This window comes from Phalacrocorax aristotelis, chromosome 5, assembly GCF_949628215.1.
Source record: "Phalacrocorax aristotelis chromosome 5, bGulAri2.1, whole genome shotgun sequence".
Classification (NCBI taxonomy): Eukaryota; Metazoa; Chordata; class Aves; order Suliformes; family Phalacrocoracidae; genus Phalacrocorax; species Phalacrocorax aristotelis.
The window spans coordinates 61,483,481-61,506,684 of NC_134280.1; the positions used below are offsets into that span (position 1 = coordinate 61,483,481).

General features: G+C 37.8%; 1 protein-coding gene across 1 annotated transcript in view; it reads right to left on the reverse strand.

Annotated features, from left to right (window-relative positions):
• The window catches only part of SPON1 (spondin 1), a 206,069-nt gene that overhangs the window by 129,777 nt on the left and 53,088 nt on the right, over positions 1 to 23,204 (reverse strand). The window contains exons 4-6 of the mRNA XM_075094884.1: positions 9,334 to 9,407; positions 7,668 to 7,790; positions 2,271 to 2,419 (exon numbers count right to left, since the gene is read on the reverse strand). Coding sequence (XP_074950985.1) covers positions 2,271 to 2,419; positions 7,668 to 7,790; positions 9,334 to 9,407 — 346 coding nt within the window. The remainder of the gene's footprint in view (positions 1 to 2,270; positions 2,420 to 7,667; positions 7,791 to 9,333; positions 9,408 to 23,204) is intronic.

Genomic DNA, 23,204 nt, shown 5'->3' on the forward strand with positions numbered 1-23,204 from the left:
TTCATGTGGACCTACTAAGAGAAAATCTTGATTTCCCAAGTAAGCAGCAAAATTTATAAATTACATGTGGTATATGGAATACTTTGCTATAATTTTAATCCACCTGGGTTTATATAGTACTGCTAGGATAAAATCCAGCCACTTCTCAGTAAAGATGCAAAGGCAAGTTATCTAGGATCAAGGCTTACTTTCTATTCCCAGGTATGCCAAAGGTTTTGTATAGAATAAAGAGAATAACGTACCCATCATTCCATCTACCCCCCCATATTCAACATGGTTTTCCCTTTCATATTCCATACATATATCTTTAATATATTAAATTATCAGCTGGTTTTATTTTATATTTCTTGGGTTTGAGGGTTTCTTGTCAAACACACTAGCTGTTCTTGTACCATGATTATATACACTTAAGCATCACAAAACAGCAAATGAAACTTAGAATTTAAAGCCTTTCGCTAAATGAGTTTTCTTGTGGGCAAAACAGTCGTTGAAGTTGTTCTACACTGTCTATATAAATATAATTGAATCTTTTTTTATATCTCTATATAACTCTGTATATAATCTAAGTGTTTCATAGGAGGCCTTGAAATATTGTCTCTTTAACACACAACAGTTACCAAAAGCAAATATTATTAATCAACATTGTCATCTTAAATGCTGCTTTTAGTTTTGGTAACTTCATATTCAGAAGCATCAAATGTAGGAAAGAGCCACACAAATGTAATAAAAACGATTGTATGTACAGAGTTTCTTACATGTGCTTAAAATTAAGGAATAGATTATTTTCCCTGAAAAACAGATAATAGAGGAAAGCATGCTTGTGACACATAAATAACAATTAATAGGGAAAGACATTTTTGTTCATTACTGAAGTATAAAGTACTATTTTCCATTCTCATTATATTTATTTTTATTTTATTTTTAAAATTTGTTCCTTATAAAAAGAAGGGGCATTGAATGATTGAAACATAAATACTTCTATAAAATTCCATCTGCTTTGAAATATTTCATTCTCAGTACATTTGGCAGAAGCAGAAGGTGTCCCAGAAATATATTAGAAATACTGCATTTCTATTAAATATTAAGTCATGCCTCTGACAGCACGCCAAGGCTGGCATAGCAAAGCAGGCACATGAAATGCCAAAACAAGCCCTTTGGCTCCCATTTTGCTGTCCCCTGCAGTGTGTCCCTGCTACCCCACCTGACTATTCTGCCTTGGATTAGGCCTCCTCCTCACTTGTATCACTTTATCAGTTTGGGGGGAAAGTCAGGAAAGTGGAATCAGACAAACACTCCAGTAAACCAGATCTGTCTTTAACTTTCTGCCTTTAACTTTTCTTACTGAACGCTGCTCCTGCCTTGTCTGCACAAGGTGATAAGCTGTTGGGGGCAGTTTCTGCCTTCTCTCCCATGTGGAACAACTATAACTCTATATTATATATGCACTTACCCACACACATTCATCTATATAAAACTGTATTTACAGCTTCGTTATAGTTAATAATATTTACATTCTTTCTGTCTCATAACTGAGCTTTGTTTCCAGTGAGTCCTTCAATTTCATAGAGGTAGGCATCTTAATAATAATCACCACCATGTCCTGGTATATTTTATTTGATTGCTTGTTACTTGGTATAACAAAACTGAAATAATCTATAAACTATTTGAAAGATTGATTTCTGTTCAGCTGAATCAACCCCCTGTAAGATGATATACTGTAAAGGCTCTTTTGCCCTTAAACCATAATCCTGATTTATCAAATATTATTAGTGCAGTTGTGTAAAGTTTTCCTGCTCAGCAACAAAAATCACCTCTCTCTCCTGTAAAAGCATTTCTAACTTGAATGAAATCTGCAGAAAATTGCAAATATGGCACTTACCAGAAAAGAAAAAACCTATAATATACTATAAACTAAAAATCACCACTTCAAAAAGGAAAAAGGCATGCCGCTTTCCGTCCTCATGGCATTTCTTTAAAAAACTCTGTCTTCATGATTAAGGCCGGAAAGATGAATTTTTCTTTTCTACCTCTGATTTATGCCTTGCACGACACACAGATTTTCTAAGTTCAGAACACTGCCACTGACTTGTCTTTTCACAGACAAAAACTTTTGCCAGGGTAAGAACGAGTCTAGAAAAACAGGCAGATCTCCTGATCTGCTTAACTGGAAATCAGGCAGCAAAATTACATACACAGACATTGTCAATGACAAATCATTCACAGGCCAAGGTAGGATGCATTTTTTAAAGTATGCACTAAATTACACCTACTTGCTGTCGGATTTCTTCTTCCATCTTTACTGGGGACCCCAACTCTGCAACTTGTTTGACACCTTCACTAGCATATCCTCCATACTCCCAAAGGATGTAGTTCTTCGAGTGAGAACTACCAATGATTGCAGACCAATGGTTGGTGCGTCCTTTCAGGGGGGAGGGAAAAAAAAGAGAGTCAACCAACAAGATACCCTCAAAGCATAATTCCTGACTTTTTATTACAGTAAAGCCTTTGAAGTGCCCAGTCTTCACCAGCACCAAGCTTGGGCATGTGTTGCACACTCTCACTGTATCAATACACCATATCTTTACAGTAACAAGAACAAGTGCCAGTGAACTACAGAAATATAACATAAAGTGTCAGTAATTATTGGCTATCACAACACAGGTAGAAATGTTGAAAAAGGTTGTATTCTAGCTAATCAAGTAGCCCCCTCAAACAGATAGGCTTAGTGTACTTTTTCTTCACCAAAGACTTAACTTCTTCAGGAAGTTTGAGAATCCTTTAATTTTAGGTTTCCATGTAAAATATTTTTGAGGATGAAACCTGCAAGGGAAGGCTTCAGCAGTCACTCAAAAATTGAACAGCAAGTCATTTCCTTACCGAGAGATACTGGTTTCTAACAGTCGACTAGCTTTTTGTTTGACTGGTGACAGCAGATTACTAGCAAAAAGTAGATATAAGGGTGATTACACTACATTTCATTTATGGCTTTATGCTCAAACATTATCAGGCACAGAGCTATAAAGGGCCTACAGCCTAGCATCTTCTGCTTTCTATGGGCAAATGTTGTCCACCAATTCTTCCAGAAACTTTTGAAATACTGGTAAAGAACTGCTCTTATTGCAAGTGACATAGCTGGTTTTTCTGCTTCTGCATACTTAAATGATACACATCTCCTTCCCCCACACTCACCCCAACCATTAGTAGGTGTTCCCTTTATTTAGGAAGGGGGTGAAAAGTGGATTTTGGTGCTTCTGTATTCACCTAGTTTCCTTGCTCAAATTTCCCATAGAGTAAGCATTGTAGAGCTAGGCAAAAGGATTCCTGTTCTTGTTTCTTATCTTGTTGAACAGAAAAAGAAAACAATGTAAAAGTTTAAGGAGAAAACGTTAGAGAAGTCTGATGAAATTGAAAAGAGAATCAAGCAGAAATAAGGAGTCACAGAAGTCTCACAGTACTGGAAATAAAAATGAATTCACTTAAGTGTCAAATTACACTCTGCAAAGTTATGAACTTAAAGGAAAGGATGAGAAAGTGAACTGCTCACATATGCAGACAGCCTGGTAACAGTGCAAAGACTGTAGGAGATGAGGGAGGCAGAATGATGGAATAAGACAATATTTAATGTTTTTCTTTGCAATGCAAAAGGAAGAGAGTAGCAGTAAAACCAGCTGAAAAGAAGAATAAATGAATGGAAAATGAATAATGAAGTAAACAAAAGGAATGCAAATTTAAGATGTGAAAGGTAGGACAATGAAATTGAAAAAGACAGTGTAGAGAATTGAATAGATAAAGTCAGATGCAGGAACCCAATCACAGGAGAATAGAAAATAGATTAGAAATAAAAAATGAACTCCAGTGGTAGGGGAAAAAGCCAGAAAAGTATAGCAAGCAGAACAGGCGGATGAGGGGAGATGGCCTGGCAACACAGCAAACAGAGCTTCCATAGATTCCCTGCTGCTAAACTTGGATCAAAATACACCTACTGCACTCTGAATTATAGTAGGCTTGATGTTTTCAGAGTCCATTAACGCTAATCAGTAATTGAGCCCCAAATGGAGAAAAAAACCAACTAAACCTCCTCCCCACCCAGGTAACAGCTGAAGAGACTACAGTGTCAGAAGACGGTTTCTTGATCTAAGATCTAGCAATTGGTCCTTAAATATACAGTGGCACCTTGTCAAATCGTAAAGGGATACAGTCTTCAGCTCCAGTGATGGGACCACTAGTTTTGCCCATTCTTTCTTCCTAGCACACAGGTCTAACTATCTCACAAGTCACAGTCAGCAGCTTTCCCTGAAAGAGAGTAAGTGACACTTACTGAAACTTATTGAAAGAGAAGGCTCCACATAGTCCCTACAAGAGAAAAATGTATCACCAGAGAGAGGAACCAGAGTGCCTTTAAGTCTTTAGTAAAAAGGATAATTAATTGCTCCATGTGCTCCAAAGCTTCTCATGCTCCCTAAACAGGTCAAGAACATCTGATGTCTTTGCAATCCAGAGCCCAGCCTTTTCCACTAAACACCTGTCCCTAAAGATATTGGCTCTGCTGAGAAAGCAGCTGGCCTACCTAATTGCCCAAATGAGCTCTTCAAAGTATATTGCACCTACCCTAAACCTGTTACAAAATCTGTACATTTGCAAGTGTTTCACTCCTCATCTTGAACCTTCCATTTTAATGAGAATGAAGAGATGACTTGATATAGTTTCTTAGTTCTTTTCCTCTAAACATCAAAGAACCTTCTCTGCATTAAATAATCTGAGCAGTACAAAGCCAGAGCTATTTTGCATCACCAGTCCGATGTCACTATCCAATTCCCAGGACAACAAACAGAATACTGACAGCTTTCCAATGGTGTTATTTCGCTTCCTTTTTTATGAGTAGTTTCTCAATTTACACACTTACAAGTGTATTTTTACATAAAGATCAAGTTGTAATCACAACTTGAGAGCATATCCTCTGACATCTTTCACAGGTGTGCCACATCAAATTATGATAGAGAGCATATATGTTTCTGTTATCGTATATGGGTGATACCCAGAGAGAAAAATATGGACACAAGTTGGAACGCAGGAAGTTCCACCTCAATATGAGAAAAAACTTCTTCCCTGTGCGGGTGCCAGAGCAGCGGAACAGGCTGCCCAGGGAGGGTGTGGAGTCTCCTTTGCTGGAGACATTCAAACCCCGCCTGGACGCGGTCCTGTGCCCCTGCTCTGGGTGTGCCTGCTCAAGCAGGGGGGTTGGACAAGATGATCTCCAGAGGTCCCTTCCAACCCCTACCATTCTGTGATTCTAAGCTACAGGACATATGTAAATACAAATCCTTCTGACTGGCAAAATGGGTTAGGAAATTTAATAGTTCCCCTTGAGCCAGATTTAATAACAACTAAATACTCGGCTTCCACTAGTCTTATTTTCGGGAGTTGTGATAACTTGCAAATATTAACTGAAAACCACACTCGCTTTTTTCAAGCCTTAGATTACAAATCAGTTTAATTTTTTTTTCAGCCTGCGATTCATGAAAGAAAAATTATTTTAAGAATTAGGTTTTTAACCCTTTCTACACTGAGGTACACCTCTCTCCATTGACTCTATGCTTGGCACTCTTGGAACAAGACTGTGTTGCAGTGGTTTCATTCTAAGCAATGCTTTATAGAGTAGACACGTCTGATGACCCCTAAACAGGCAATACATTTTTAAATTTCATGGAACAGAGGTATTTTAATTGCATTGGTATAATAAGTGTAAAATTATGTCTAATCCATGGAATCTGTGAAAACCTCAAAATAGTTTCCCAGAATTAAAAGTTTTGCACAGTGTCTTCTAGAAACATTTTTCTGTGACAGCAAAAGAAAATACTTCATTTGGCAAAAGCAGTTGTTTGGAGAAAAGCTAAGCAACAGAGTACATATTCTTTAGGGATTTTTAAAGCAAGTCAGAAAAGTTAAAGAAAAGACGCGAAATATAAGTTTTATGATCTGCTTTCTATTTCAGCAATACCGATAAGAGTAGAGCAGAATTTTTTATGTGATAGTTTGGCAAATAATTAGTGATTTACCTCAGTCCATCATGAATAGCATTTTATTCTAATGTAATTACTGTGCAAGGTCAACATTTTAATGTCGATGACTAATTTTTATTTTTAGCATCACTACAACTGGATGAGATTGTTTCTCAACTTTCAGAAATTTCAGTGTAAAATCTTATAAGCTATTATTACTGGGCTTAATCATGCTAGCATTATATTGTTATTTTTTCACTTTTAATGTTTTACTTTAAAAAATGGAATGTAGTTCACCAGCTTGTAACTGGGGAGAGATAGCAGTCTAGAGAGTCAACTATTGTGCCAAACTATTGCAAATTGCTTACTTCCAGTTATGCACCCATACTCTTAATGTGTTCACTGATCTGGATTTAAAAGAAAAGGCCTTTTATCCCCAATATTACCTTGTTATGTCACACTAATTGAATAATTTTCAATCATTTTCTCATGCCCTATTTCTAACCACCAGCTGAATCCATACAAATAATGCATAAAAGCATCACACTCAGCAGATGTATAACCATTCAATTGCCTAAAAGAGCATTCCTGCAATTACTGGGTTTGGCTTATTTTATCTCCCATGTATTATGCTGACAAATAATATTTGAACAATGCTACATTCAACTTAAAATGTATGAGAGACTCAATATAAGCAATATTGCTTAGGCTGTTAAAACTGTGAGCTTATTGACACACAAACCATATTTGAGTTATATGATGATATTCTGACACTGTGACAATAATAAAAAAATAATTTACATATAAAGTCTATATAATAAACATCAGCCACATACAACATAACAAAGTTTAAACACCAGTAGGTGGGACTCATGTTCTCAAATAATTTCCTAGCCTTTATTGGCACAGACTGTGGAGTCAGTAATGAAAGAACAAATGCATACTGCTATGTTTTTGTAACTTTAGCTTGTTACAGTTACTTGGGTTATTGTAGCAAGAACACTGATTCTGTAGTTCAGAAACTTTAAAAACCCAAACAGGCAAAGTTCAGAATGTGTATTTTATCTGTCTATTCAACCAATAAAGACAAAGAAGATAGAATATTTTAAGATCTATATATCTAAAAATTCAGGGCTCACCAAAACTAACTGCAATCTTTCAAAAGACTTTGAAGGAAAACACAGTATCCAGATTGGCATGACTGTAAAATCAAGATGTTAGTGTGTTGCCCATCCTTTGGGGCCTTTTTATACATTTATACATTATAAGCCAGTCTAAGCTTTCACAAAAAAAAACAAAAAAGCAAACAAACAAAAACAACAAAAAACCCTCAAAACCCAAATCAAACACCACCATCCACCCGCCCTCCCCTCCCCACCCCCACCCCCCCCCCCCCAAAAAAAAAGAAAACCAGAAAAACCAACCTGTTGTCTTGAAAATGGGATCTCATACACACCTCAGTTCAAAACGTCAGGCAAATCAATAGATTTGTAATGTATAGCATCCACAGAAAGATCCATGGATTTTCAACACTGAATATAAGCAGTATTCCATACATGTCATAATTTATATTGCTGAGCTGTAAATACGTAATGTTGTCACACAACAAGCTCCAACCCTCTTCACAGTACCTATATGGTACAACAACAGTAAAAGAGTGATACTCACGTGGAAAATCTTTGGGATGAGTTTTTTCTGACCAGTTCCCATAAAAAGTTAGCCTGTACTTGGCAGTTCCACAGGCACAACAATCTAAAATTGGTTTGTCTGTCACACCTTCTGAGGCCGAGTCTGAAAAAGCACCAAAGTACCCATGGATAACGGTTACAACGCAAAATCAACAGATGACAGCAAAGTTGCCATAATAAATACTCCAGTAAATAGATCTGAGGTAAACCCATATTTTTTCATTGCATTTAAGCTGGGCTACACTAGGCACCAGGACCCTGAAATACCTGGATCATATTTATAAGTGGATGTAATGATTCAAATTGACACCAAGCTGAGCAGGAGTGTTGATCTGCTTGAGGGTAGGAAGGCTCTGCAGAGGGACCTGGAGAAGCTGGCTGGCTGGGCTGAGGTCAATTTTATGAGGTTTAACAAGGCCAAGTGCCGGGTCCTGCACTTTGGTCACAACCACCCCATGCAATCCTACAGTCTTGGGGAAGAGTAGCTGGAAAGCTGCTTGGCAGAGAAGGACCTGGGGGTGCTGGATGACAGCCAGCCAAACATGAGCCAGCAGTGTGCCCAGGTGGCCAAGGGGGCCAGCAGCATCCTGGCTTGTATCAGGAATAGTGTGGCCAGCAGGAGCAGGGAGGGGATCGTGCCCCTGTACTCGGCACTGGTGAGGCCACACCTCACGTACTGTGTGCAGTTTTGGGCTCCTCAGTACAAGAAGGATATTGAGGTGCTGGAGCGTGTCCAGAGAAGGGCAACGAAGCTGGTGAAGTATCTGGAGAGCAGGTCGTGTGAGGAGCGGCTGAGGGAGCTGGGGGTGTTTAGTGTGGAGAAGAGGAGGCTGAGGGGAGACCTTATCACTCTCTACAACTACCTGAGAGGTGGTTGTAGCGAGGTGGGTGTTGGACTCTTCTCCCAGGTCACTAGTGATAGGATGAGAGGAAATGGCTTCAAGCTGCATCAGGGGAGGTTTACATTGGATATTAGGAAAAATTTCTTTACTGACAGAGTGGTCAGGCACTGGCACAGGCTGCCCAGAGAGGTGGCAGAGTCACCATCCCTGGAGGTAGTTAAAAGACATGTAGATGTGGCACTTGAGGACATGGTTTAAGAGACGTGGTAGTGTTGTGTTGACGGTTGGACTTGATGATCCTAGGGGTCTTTTCCAACCTTAATGATTCCGTGATTCTAAGTCCACATTTTTAAATAAGAAGGAACCACTATTTCAGTTGTCTTTAGATTAAAACCAGGTTTCTTTCTGGTTCTTATCTGATATGAACAAAACCTCAGTTGATCTGAAAACACAATAGGCTTGAAATTTCTGGACAGCCAAAGCATCTAAATTCTCCAGTGGGATGCAATAGCCAACACCACTGCTTAGGTTTAGGAAAGGATGAAATAGCCCAGGATTCAATAAACTAAGTGCCCTGGAGACAAGTGAGTTTCACGTGAAGACCAGGTAAATCTAGGGGAAGGCAAGGAAGATTATATGAGGAAGAGTACATGTGATAAGGAAGAACATAACTGAATAGGAGATCCCAAAGTTGAACCTAGATTAAACTGTTTAAGGCCTCAGAATTTTAGTTTGATATGATGACTTAAGATAAATAAGTAGAATATGACAAGAGGTCAAGAAAGATGGTTTATTTTAGCATACCTTGTTCACAAATTCTTTTGGTGAGAGAACCCTCATCTTGAAAATAAATTATGCGCTTCTGCACAATACTGGCTCTATAAAGAAAAAAATATTTTTAAATATATTTATTCCTTAAAGGAAGAAGAAAATGTATTATAAAGTAGCAAAAGGACAAAACAGGACTGCTAAGACGTAGGCACGTTTCCTTCTTCTGCCAATACATATACACAATACAGGACTACAGACAGGGCATTTTTATTTCAACTTGCAATGGAATTTCGTTACATTTTAACAGAATTTTGGAATATTATTACCTCTAGAGAAGTGATCATAGTCATATGGTGAGGATCTGTGCTCTTGAAATGCCTGAGAGTCAACTGAATATTCAATGTTTCAATCAAATCTTATATTAAAATACTGACATTATATTCAATTTCAGAAAAATAGTACAGCTAAAGCAAACAGCTGTTTTCAGGAAATTACCTGGCATTCTGAAGACATAAATACTTTTGATATATGACAGCAATTTAGTGCAAATATCATGTGAATCAGAAGTTAGAAAAAGAGCTAGCATAAGCTAAAGTCTTTGAAAGCAATTCAAAGGTTCCAAAAGACAAGGCACTTCAAAATTAATTAAATCTAGAATATTTTATTAAGATTTATAGTTCAAACAAAATGTAAATTTATACGCCTCAGTTTAGAAGAGGACAAGGAGGTTGAATCTTTAAACAATACAGGGAAAACCAGAGTGACTACACAAGTTTATTTTTTACAGCTGGAATTGTGCAGGTGAAATTTAGCTGATTTTCAGCCTCCCATCTGAGAGACCATAAATTGAATTTTGCATCAAAGATCTTCAAGTCAGCAAAGCACAAAGCCCAAGTTCCTCTTGCAGATTGGTATCACAACCACCATATGGTAAATGTCAAAAACAATAATCAACTGGAAAATATGTTCAAATGACTCAGGTGACTCCTTTGAGTCCTAAATAAAGTTAACTAGCTTCTCTGACAATTTTTTAAACTGTAAAAATTTAATTCACATGTAAACTTTATCTTCTTTCTATAGGAAAACAGGCTTTGGTTAAAGTAAAAGACATTCTTTGGATAGAGAGTTTTCTGAGGAGAACATGCTTTGGGAGCTGGCGCCCTTTGTTTACCAGTAAGGGAGTACATTCTTCTAGCAATATTTTGTACCATCACTTGTATTTAAAACTCTAAATACCAAGGGCCATGTTCTTGTATAACCTCACCTTTATAGTTAAATCATCATCTTGATCTCACTAGAGTTATTCCTCACTCATATCAGTTGAAGTGAGAAGAAAAAAATCATACTTTGTATGCTTAGTATTGTTGTTGTAGTGATGTAAACCTTTCTTTGACAATGTCCCACCCCATAAAATTATCAAAAATAAGGTGCAATTTTGCTGTGCTTTCTTTGCCAAGATATAAAGTCAGAGTAGGACAGGAAGGATTCCTTCGTTTCACATTATAAAGCAGCCAGGAGAATAACTGGGGTTTGTAAACCTCTTAAAGCTAGACCAAACTGGAAAGGGTGCAGAAACTACAGCTTGCTCTCATCCTTGATAGGGCTTGCATCTTCTAAAGGAAGATGTGGTAAAGGACAATACAGGCAACCAACCAAGGCTGTGAAAAAACAGCATGAAACAGAACAGCAAGACTGACTTTTACAAATAGCAAGGGCATGATCTGTCAGTATCTGGTGAAGGGGAACTCCTAGGCCTCAGCTTTATAAGGGAGTCTTTACACTAGGAATAAATACGAGCCTGTAGCAAATAACAGAAAGTGAACAAAGCCTACAGTTAGTTAGATCTGTCTTTTATTAATATGAGAACTGTGAAGGGAGAATTTAAATGATGCCAGAAGAGATTGACCAAGTACATGAGAAGCAGAATGAAAGCTTTCTGAGAAATCTTTTTCAGGGTTTCTATCAAAAAACAAGGGGGGGGGGGGGGGGGAATACAACAAACAAAACCACCAAAATAACTACTAGCAAGAACACAAGCCCAATGGCCAGCCTGTGACAGTGGCATGCTACCTTAGTTTTTCCAGCCTTAACATTCAAAACAAAGACAACTTTAAAGACTTTTTGGATGCTACACTGCAATTGGGAACCAATACTTTCACACAGACTCAGTGAAAAACATACAATTTTTAATACACAATCAATCATGGTTTTTCAAACACTGTACCATAAGACTAGAAAACATTCACACAGGATGATTAATAAAATGTAAAGTAACAGCAACCTGAGCTGAAATGTAAATGCATTATCACAACTCACATATTGTCAAGTTGCTTTAACTTCTCATACACTGTCCAGTTACCAACAGCTGTCTTCCAGGATTGATACTAGGGCCAATAGCATCTTCACTGATGTCCTGAATGAGGGGGTGGAATGCAACCTCAACAAGTTTGCAGATGATACTAAATTGGGAGAGCAGCTGACATGCTAGAGGATAAGGCTACTATTTAGGCAAGCAGTTCTGACAGACATGAGAAATGGGTTGGCATGAACCCTACAAAAAGTCAAAGGCAAAGTCTTGCACATAGGATGGAGTAATGCAGTTACAACAGTACAGTGCAGGGCATCTGCGAGGCAGAGAGCAACTTTGCGGGAAAGGCCTTGCGGGTCTTGGTGGACAAGCTGACTATGAGCCAGCAGCACACCATTGCAGCCAAGGCAGCCACCAGACTCCTGGGTGGTTTCAGCAAAAGCATAGCAACCCGGTCACAGAACATGATTTCTTCCCCTCCATTTGTTACTTGTGAGACCACATCTGGAGTACTACAGCCAGTTTTGAGCTGCCGAGTTAGAGAAAATCTTTGCATTACTAGAGGAAGTCCAGTGAAGACCCATCAAGATGGTTAGCGGAATGGAGCCCATGATGTCTGAGGAGAGGCTGAATTCACTCAGTCTAAAGAAAGTGTAAAGGAAGGATCTTACTGCTTGTTGTCTTCAACTACCTATCGGAAAAATACAGAAGAGGTAGAGCCAGATGCTTCTCAGAAGTGCATGGCAGTAGGATGCAAGGCAACAGGCAAGTGGGGACACAAGAAATGACATACAGATACAAGGAAAACTTTTCTCACCAGAAGGATGGTCTAAGTGATCAAACACTGGAACAAGCTGCCTAGACAGGTTGTGCAATCTCCATCCCCGAAGATATTCAAAACTTGATCAGACACATCCTTCAGCAACCTACTCAACATACCTGATGTAACAACACCTACTTTAAGCAGGCAGGTGAATTAAATGACTTCCAGATGTCACTTCCAACCTAAATTATTCTATGAATCTGTGCTTTAAATATAATTTTAAAAAACAGGTTTTCCAAAGCTTACTAAAAAAAAAAACACACACACACACAAAAAAAACCCACAAACCAAACAAAAAAAAAACCCAAAACCCCAACCACCAGACAAAACCGAAAACACTTTGAAAATCTAAACAAACAAGAAATTTGCTACTTGGTAAAGGAGGTCCTAAATCTGCAGATAAAAAAGATGAGTATTTAATTTCAGAAGCCATCATTTTAGAAACAAAATGTAGAAAGATTGTTAGAATCCTGAAGTGTACTTATATTATTCTTTTTGCTGCAGTTAGCTTATCACTGTGAAATGTCAAGGGAACAGTTCCTTTTCTAACAACAAAAGCTTTACAGTTTTCTGAGTCATTATTTCTTCAGTTGTGTTTAAAATTATATATGGAGCCAATAATCTAAATAGGAGTTTTGTCACTGATTCCAAGTGGAACAGGATTGGTATATTAGATGGCTGCATAAATACCAAAAGCAGGCACACAGCTTTACAAATGCTCAGACAGAAACAATATTAATTTTAAATATTCATTGTTTTAATAATCAACTTGTAGACTGAAGACAGACGAAATATCTGATCAGTGTATTTGCCTAGTTTTTATCACTACCTTTTATTCCTTCCCCACACACACGTTTTATTCCTCTATAAAAGTTCTGATTCCAACTAAGATTCTTTCCTTCAGTTTAGATGCTTACAAAAACAGCTTAAAAATGGAATGGCAACTTACAGAGAGGTAAGAAAGCTTTTAAGAATTTACACAAGGTACACGTCTGCTTAGTTTGCATAAATCCTTCTCACCATTTCCAGCATCTAGTGCTGTCTGAACTTTATGGGAAGAGGAGACCCGATTGCTTTCCCATGCTCATTAACAGATTTAAGTGGATCTTTAATTGACTCATTTCTCTCTTTGACTACCAGCATACCATGGAATAAAAAAGAAAAAGGAAATATGACTCTAAAAATCTGTTTGTTTCATATTATCTTGAAAGTGATGCTCCTGGATTTGTATTAAAGCTTTTCCATCACCAAACTAAGGAGCAAAACCTTATGTTACAGGCACATATATACCTAGCAGCACCTGTTTTTCTTTAAAAAAAAGCTCCCAAAAATGTTACTTCTTATTTCTATGTTGTAGTTCTCTCAACAAAATCAATGAATAGCTGGTAGCTTTTGTAATGTTTGTTTTGACAATACTACTTCAGAATGTTCTAGGCTGGATAGAAGCAGGTGAGAGTCTCTGTCCTGTCTCAGTTCTGTCAGACCACATCAGAGCATGAGGGGTGGGAGACTTGCCCTGAAAGGCTTCCCTGGAATAAGAAGATCCCCCTCCAGCATAGTTCCACAATGATTGTACCATCCTGCTGTGAAAAGCTCTACCGAAGCCACATAAATTGCATTTGGGATATTAACAAACAGGAAATGTCATAAACCATAAAAATTCAGAGCAGCCTTGGGAATACTCCAAGTCTTACCAGAAACAGAGGTTGTGGGGTTTTTTGGGTTTTGGGTTTTTTAGGTTTTGGGTTTGGTACCCCACCCATAGAAGCAGCTTTAGGTCTTTTTCCCTACCCTTTTTGTCAAATCCTAGCATCAACAGAAATAGGCTTATTTTAAATGCCTCTGTGGGTGTAATGATGTGACAAAAGAAGTAAAGAGGAGGATCTGTAAGAATTGTTCCTATCACATTTTTTAAGCTTACATCAAAACCATTAAGTACAATATTAGAGTTACATCTTATTACAACAGGTTTTGGCAGAACTAGTGAGGAAACTTAAGTTTCACCTGGATATTGAGAAATAATCATAAACTACTGGATTAGAGATAGGAAATTTTTTCTGCTCTATAAGTAAACCTTGTCTTGTCCTTCCAGACATCAAAATTATTTTATTTAATTATTCCATGCCTTAATGATTTAATTACATTATTATAAGCTTTTTCCCACCCCAGAAAGCTACCGAGTACAATTATACTTAACAGGATGTCAAGTTCATTTGCTTTTTTGGTTTTATTGTACATTCTTTCTTTCCAAAAGACCATTTACCATTTACTTTAGCATTAGAAGGAGAGCTGAAAACCACGTATTTACATCTACTGTAGTTTTGTTGGTACTAGTGGATTTATAATTCTAATGCATTATTTAGGACATATTCATTTTATTTCCTTCTGTTTGCCCTACCAAATAAACCAACCCTACATTTCTGTCAAGCACTTACAAGGGTCAGGAAATGTGCAAAATCCCAGAAGTCTACGAACAACATTTACTTCTCTTTCTAATATTTAGGAGAGTTTTATTAAGAATAAATTAAAACTCCTCTGAAAGCATATACAACCCTTTAGCCATTAGATGCCCAGCAATTTTTACACTGGTAGGGTATTTGACAACTGCATCCTTCAAAACAATTTTTGACTAGGAGACTCTGCTCAGTCTCACCAAAGCACAAGCTCCATCTACACCAGAATCTCATTTTGTCACCAGCCATCACTGACGAGGGTCAGTAGTATTAAACCTTGCATGAAATTATTTATTTGATACCTAACTTAGGAGATAACATGGATGGTGCATTTTTTGTTGTTGTTTTGTTGTTTTTTTTCATTTGTTTGTTTTTAAGTATGTTGGTAACATGGTTTGAGCAAACCAACCAGACTTGACGTTTGATGTTGGATAAAACAGAGTAATATTGATGTGAAGTCTATCAGTGTGCCATAATTCAACATTTATGACCCTGCACAGGATGAGTGCCTTTTCTCTAATAGATTAGTCAGAAGAAAAACAACAAGAGCTGCTCACTTCTAAAAATTCAGTGCAAACATATACACCAGAATATCCTACTTCAGTTTTATTTTTCAATATTTCACCCATACTGTCAGACAATATAACTGAGAGAAACCCCACAGCAAGAGCAAAGTACTCTAAACTTGTCTTACAAATTCGCTCTAGCTTCAAAATCCTTTTGGTTGTCCTTCACACCATACTTGGGTCTGCCATCACACAAATACATGGGAGCTTACTGACTTTGGGACTGATTTGGCCGTCATATATAATACAACAAAAAGCTCTAAGGGAAAGCACAATTATATATGCTGCTATCTTGTATTTGTCCTCAGAAAATCCCTCTGTTCTTTGCTTGAATGGCCACAAGACATAAATATTAAATCTAAAATCTTCAGGATAAAAACTCAAACTAACAAAATGATTTCTGACATATACGCTACACCTATTACTTGCAAAGAAAACCCACCAAAGGCAAAAAAGATGAAAGAATGAGTTTGTCTAGGACTCTGGAGAAAATTTCACATTGCTTAAAGCCCATTGCTATTCGTGGGCTGTATCTTCACCAGGTGAAGGTAGCCACCATTTTTTGTAGCAAGTACCATCTCCTTGAATTTCAAAACCAAGCATTATAAATTATATTGTAAAGAAAAGTCAGAAAAGATTGGGTAGGACTGGATAGTTGGAAGATATATTAATTTTGTTATTCTAAGTACTGGTCTTGTCTGGTAGATGGAAACAATCTAACAAAGGTGGGAGCACAGTTTTTATCAAGCTAGTGAGCCCAAAGTCATATTACCTGACAGTCATATTCACTGAGCTAACTTGTGATAAGAACCGATGCAAAGCACTTCTGTATTAAGTAAAAAATCCTAAAATCAAAATGAAAAATTAAAACAAAACATAAAAGGTATCAAGCATTGTTTTATTTCTGCTTAAAATGTCTATGAAACCTGTATGACACTCACCCGCTTGCACGGGGAACTCAGAGACTTGATTCTTCTGGATGTTGAGGAGAAGCAAGAAAAGAAAGAGGCAACCATACCCCCATTTTCAGTCTGTATCCTGCTTTACCTGTTATGCCAGGATGTGGCAGAAAGGAAACCACACAGGCAAAGGTCCCATTTCAAACCCTCCCACATGTGCTACTCTTCACCAGTCCTCAAGTTCCTTGCTGTCACTACTTGTCCTCTGTTAATTTCGCCATTATTGCACAGCAAGTGTGGACAGCTGTTACACAGTAAAAAACATATTTGCCCTTTTACAATATTTCTTTAAATCTTTATATCCTAAGCATAATCCCCTCCCCTCTTGAGCCACTTTCCCCCACTCCAAGTTGGGGGGTTAAAAAAAAAACAACACGATTTTTTTATATTGTATTAAAAAACCAAAATAAGTAAAAGTTAAACATCAGCATGAGTACCCAGTTAATGAAGCCTGAAAAAATTCCCCAAAGCTTTAGAAAAATTGTTCTAAACCTTTAATATCCTTAGGGGATTCAGGAAGGGAAGAAGAGAATTTGTAGATAAAACCAAAAATATCAGAGCTGTCATTCTCCAACTATTGTTTTGGAAGAGGTGTCAACTAGCAATATACTGAAGTTATATTTTAATGAGGAAATTATTTGCTTGTACAGACAATAATTGTATGTCAAGAGCAACATCCTAACCAGGTCCACCCACTTGTAAAATACTGATTACTAGGTATTCAGTAGCAGGAATCCAAACTGGAATAAAGTTTTTTTCAAATCCAGAAAAATATTCACCTCATTTCAGTTAACAGGAGCCTGAAGGTTAAAGCTCCACAATTAACAGAGCAAATTAACACCCACTGAAACTAAGCTAACTTCATTTGGTATTAAAATGCTTAATACTACTTCTTGAAACAGACCTTAATATTATGAAGGTATTTGCCTATGGAAGTTTAATTTTGATGCAGTACCTTTAGTACTTAAGTCTGGTACCACAAATCCACTAGAACTGAATCTGTAACCTTCAGGAGGAGAAACTTGCTATTTCCTTAGCACAGTTGAAACACACATTTCAGCTTTCCAGAATTAATACCTGTAACAGCCAAATCTCTTCTACCTGGGCTTTCACTGACAGCTGAGACTTCAGCCTACTGAAGATTCAACAGCTAATGCCGGGAGACACTGCTTGTTTACACTAAAAGACATGAGTGCAGAGAAATGAAAGGACCAGTAGAGATCTGTAACTTTTCCACTTTCCTTATTTTGAAGGTGGACAGTATATGGAAAGAAGGCCCATTCAAATTGTCTTTGAAAAATAGCTGAAAGACCACCCTGCTCATGTCACACATAATTATCAAAGAATGATCAAATTAATCCATGAAATTATTCTACATCATTACAGAGGTTTTCACCAAGCTTCTCCTCTTAGTCCTTGTTCAACATCTGCTACAAGATGTTTGTGGCTGAGAACAATGTTAGGGTGGTGTCTCTAGTTCATACAATTATTCTGGTCACAAAAATTAGTTACAGTGAGGATTTGTAGCAAATATTGTTGCAAAACTTTGGTACATAGATTTTTGGAGAATGCAATGGCAGGGAACTGGTACAGCATTGGTTTTGCTCTTCCTGCTTCAGCCCTAAAAATGCCAAATTCCATACAACCTTCTTGTGTCTAATTAGCTGCTACACCAGTAGCACTGGTAGCAGTTTGGTACAAGAGCTCAAAAGAACAAGCTGGCCCCAGTAACCTATGAGTACATAAAAGGAGCAATACCAGAGCTGTGCTCTTCAGTCTATGTTTGAGAATGCTTAGCAGCTGCTTGGACAATACAAAAATGAAATACTGGCACGTACTGTCCCTATCAAGATTCATGTAAGATGCCTCCTTTAAAGTATACTCTGCCAGGATCACTGACAGGAAGCACAGGACTTCCAAGACTTCTATTGTTTTGTGGACATTAATACTAATGAACCACAGGTTAGCCTCAGAAACTTTCAGTAACCTGATCTCTTTTATTGTGCCCTAATCAATATGGGAACAGAAGGTCAATGCCCAATAATTTACAAACAACACCTACACATGGGATTGAGGAAGATTTTTAAGGATTTCAGTACAAAGTTACAGCACAAATCACCTTTGGTTCACTGGTGGAGTTTCAAAGTATATTGATAAAAACAGTGCCCAGGGCATGCACACCTTGAACCTGAATGGGACAACACACAAGGAACACTCTAAGCAGGTCAGCCCAGCAGACTAGAGTAATTCTTGAAGTTTAAATATAACAAAAGGCTGAGTTGGTTGTGATTTTACCTGATTCAGATTATTGTGTGAAGAGAACATGATATCGGATGTTTGACTAGGTTAGAAGGTAAAGGACTGGGGACAGTTATTTTTGAATAAGGGTTGGTGCAGAAGAGATTTACAAGCACGGGTTGTCATGGGGGTCAGCTGTGAATTAGGCATCTAAAGGCTCAAAGGAATAAGAATCAGAAAGCTGAATAAGATGATAAGTTAGATTCAACACCTAAAGCAGCAGACAGCCTCGGACAAATGATGTAAACAGTAATGGCTGTTACTAGAGCACAGCAGAAAAAAAAGGACCAAACAAGTAAATGGAGAAAGAAATGCTAAACACGCTACATGAAAATTAGAAAAATACTCTTAGGGTTAAAGAAATAGCAATGTTGAAAGGTACAGAAACAGGTGTTAGGAAATGAATCAAAAATTGTCCGAAATATGCATAGGCAAGGCAAGAACAAAGTCTAGCCTTATCGCTTTGCTGCAACAGTGAGTTGTCAGACTGTGGATGGGATTACATATAGATTATATACAATAGCTCCCCAAAACAGGCTGGGGTGACGAAACTCCTTGGAAATGACTGATTCCTTCTCAAGGTGGTTTGAAGCCTTTCCTATAAAACAACATATAGCACCAGGGAGAGGGGGAAAACCCAACAGTTTCAAGAAGCCTTTTGCCTCCGTGGGGCTTCTGAAGCCTTGTTGACCTAGATAAAGGTCACCATTTCATGGAGGAGATGATTACATCTACGCTTAGAGGATCAGGGATTAAGCAAAAGCTACAGAGTTTGTATCTCCCTCAATCATCAGGACAAAGACAGCACATGAATAGAACTATTAAAAGGAGCATTGTGAACAGTAGTAATGGAAAGGATTAAGATGATAAATTACCCTTCCTATTAGCAACTTCGAGAAGCAGGCATAGACTAGGAACTGGAATCCAGCCCTACCAAGTTTTATGTGAAGCAAAAGTGCAGTTAATTAGATTCTTAAGTTCATTACAACCTCTGAGAAGGAGGTGTTTCAATGTGGATAATTGAAATACACAAAGTGTGATTAGAAATATAGGAGGAAATAGAGCAAGGGATCAGGCATTGTAGAGACAAGCAGGGGTGCTCCTTCAGATGTGTGTATGGTAAAAGTGAATTGATTTCGATTTTGAGATTGACACCCAAACAGTGCAATTTAAACTTTTCCAATAGTTGGTTTAGTTTTCAAAACTGAAGCAACAAGGAAAACAAATCTCCTGATCTTCAAGACAAAAACATAAGGTGAACATACCTGTTTTTTTAGGGGGCAGTGACTTGTGCCTACCAAACATTTACACAGAAAAAGAGACTAGAAAGATATATGCTTTGAAAATTAAAAACTTACAATTATCGGATACACTGATGTTGGGGGTGTTTCGAAAACCTAGATGAGCCCTGCAATCTGATGCTGCTGTTGATTGTGTCCTCTGTTGAGGACTGACCTTTTACTGAAATCAATTACTACAGTTTCTCTTAATCAGAAGAGAATCACAGCCTGAATTTCTTCTGATGCATGAGTAGCCACTGGAAAACTAGGAGATTCTAAGGCCAGCACTTAAAACTTCATTCTTACTGAGCCAAGTTGCTTACTGATAAAGACAATGCAGAAAACACAGATCCAAGTATCTGTGAAATGTGTCTCCTCTTCATGAGTTTAGTGTTATTTTATTTACTTGCCTGAACATATTTAGTACTTTGTGAGTAGAGTTATGTGTGGCAGAAATATAGACTACTACTATAAAACTGGCAAGAATGCAGAGCTATTTGTGTTTCTTCACTCTCCTGAAGACAATTCTTTGCCCATAATTTATTCAGAGAAATTAGGTAAATGACTGTTCATTAGCATTTATTATCTAAAGCAACTCTGATGAAAAAAGATAATTTCTTTATGAACTGTCATGAAACGGTGGTACCTCAATACATGGCGTCATCTTTGCAGTGTGGAACATTTTTCTATTTTGTATACAAGTTCTTTGTCTCACCATCTATTTACTTCAGCAAAAAACTGCAAGGCATTTGCAGCATGAGAGACCACACTTTTCTTCTATGTACAGAACAAGTGTTTATTCCATTTTCAGAGCAATCTGTCGGAAGAAACATTATGATAGGTAATCCGGAGAACTTGGATGAGTTGTTGGTACATATTAAGGGTATCACCAGGCTACATACACTGTCTGTGCAGTGAGCAAGTGTCAAGCTCATTATCCTCCTAACAAACAGAGCTGATGCCTTCTCTAGACACAGGCCCCTAAGTCTGCAAGCCTGTCCTTTCTGCAGCAAATGAAAACCCAGAAACCTTTAAAGAAATCATGTGTGCTTCCTGGTGCATTGCAAGACTTCAAACTAAATTTTGCTGAAGCAGTGGACTGAGCAACAAATCCATTTCTTCAGGAAAGCAGTGCAAAAAGCATTCAGATGTCTCCTGTCCAGATAGCAAAGATACTTAATGCATATCTAATGAAGCAGAAAAGATAGAAAAAGTAGGTACCTAATTACTGCAAAGAAAAGAAAAGAATGGCCTACCCATTTAGTATTTCAATCCTTTCACAAATCCCTTCCAAAAAATTGTCAAACCAGGCAAGTATGAAGATAAGAATCAATTCAACAGTCAGTAAAACATGAAGAAAAATTCCTTTTCTAGGTATGTTTTTCCTTTCATAATTTCTAATGAATTGCAAAAATACGTGTAGCTGCTCCTTTAAGGAAACAAATCAGAATTGATTTTGTAGCGCTTCATATGAAAAAAATGAATCAAGATAAATACCATGTTCGGGTTCTGAGACCCTTATTTATACAATACATCACTTTTATAGAGTCTCCAGTTAATATATTTTAATCCACTGAGAGTTTAAATACTATTCAATATAAGTAAGGTGGCAGAATCTGACACTTTGTTAATTCAGCCATTTGCCTTTCATACTGAAATATAGCTGTGCTTGAAATTTTAACTGTAAAACGTGCTATGCGGAGCTGTTCTAGATTGTTGTGCACATGCAGACAATTCAGCAAATATTGAACTCAGCATGCTAGAAAAATTTTGCTAACACATAAAATTTCATACAAAACAGGACACCCATTATAGCTTCTTAAATTTAACTGCAGGTTTACTTACATAGAATCATATATCCTCACAGAAACACATAGACTTGAAATATCTGAACAAGGTGCAAATGACCAGTAAGATGTGCCATCTTTATGACTAATTTAGATTAAACTTTGTAACATCTAAAAATTGCCAAAGTGTTGTAGGGTTGAACCATGGTTGTGGTTTAACCCCAGCCAGCAACTAAGCACCACACAGCCACTCGCTCACTCCCCCACCCCTGGTAGGACAGGGGAAGAATCTGAAGGGTAAAAGTAAGAAAAATCGTGGGCTGAGATAAAGACAGTTTAACAGGTAAAGAAAAGTCACACACACAAGCAAAGCAAAACAAGGAATTCATTCCCTACTTCCCACCAGCAAGCAGGAGTTCAGCCGTCTCCAGGAAAGCAGGGCTCCATCACACGTAACCGTTACTTGGGAAAAGAAACGCCATCACTCCAAAAGTACCTCCCTTCCTTCTTCCTCCCCCAGCTTTGACGCCATGGTGTGGGACATCCCTGGGGTCAGTTGGGGCCAGCTCTCCTGGCTGTGCCCCCTCCCAGCACCTTGTGCCCCCCCAGCCTGCTCGCTGGTGGGGTGGGGTGAGGGGCAGGAAAGGCCTTGACTCTGTGTCAGCCCTGCTCAGCAGAAACTGAAACACCCCTGGGTTACCAGCACTGTTTTCAGTACAAATCCAAAACACAGCCTCATGCTATCCTCTATGAAGAAAACTAACTCCATCCCAGCCAAAACCAGCACAACCATACACTGCTAATTTAAACTCTCATCTGGGTCTATAGACATTCTGAATAACGGAGGATCTTGCCAAGATATTCTAACAGCACTTTCTGCTAAAGCCTCCTAGTCACTGGGCACATACTGGATAAAACAATTGGTTACTAAAACTAAAAATTAACCACATTATGTTATTCAGCTTTTTCATTACCTCGTTTCATCACTAGACCAAATTTGCCCTTCACTTTTGTTGATGTGAAATCAGTATACTATTATACTACTGTAAATAATATTATGTTTGTATGACAGTGGGACCACTGGTGCACCAATTTTAATATAGAGACAAAAATATCTATCTGTAAACTGTAGAAATAGTATGACATTTTGATTAATAAATAAAATACGCATTTTTAAAACATAGCGCACTACATTAAAATAACCCCTTCAGTTCCTGACATAAGACAAATCACCTCTTTAACATGAGTTACCATGCATTTAGAAAGCTTAATTTCAGTTCATGCAGTTACCAAAAAAAAAAAAAAAAATTAAAACATTCAGTAATAAAAAATGAGAACACTTTTCATGTCATCAAAAGCGACTCTGCTTTATGTTTTGAAAGATAATCAGATTATGGCTATCATGATTATTTCGATTCCTTTCTTCTCTT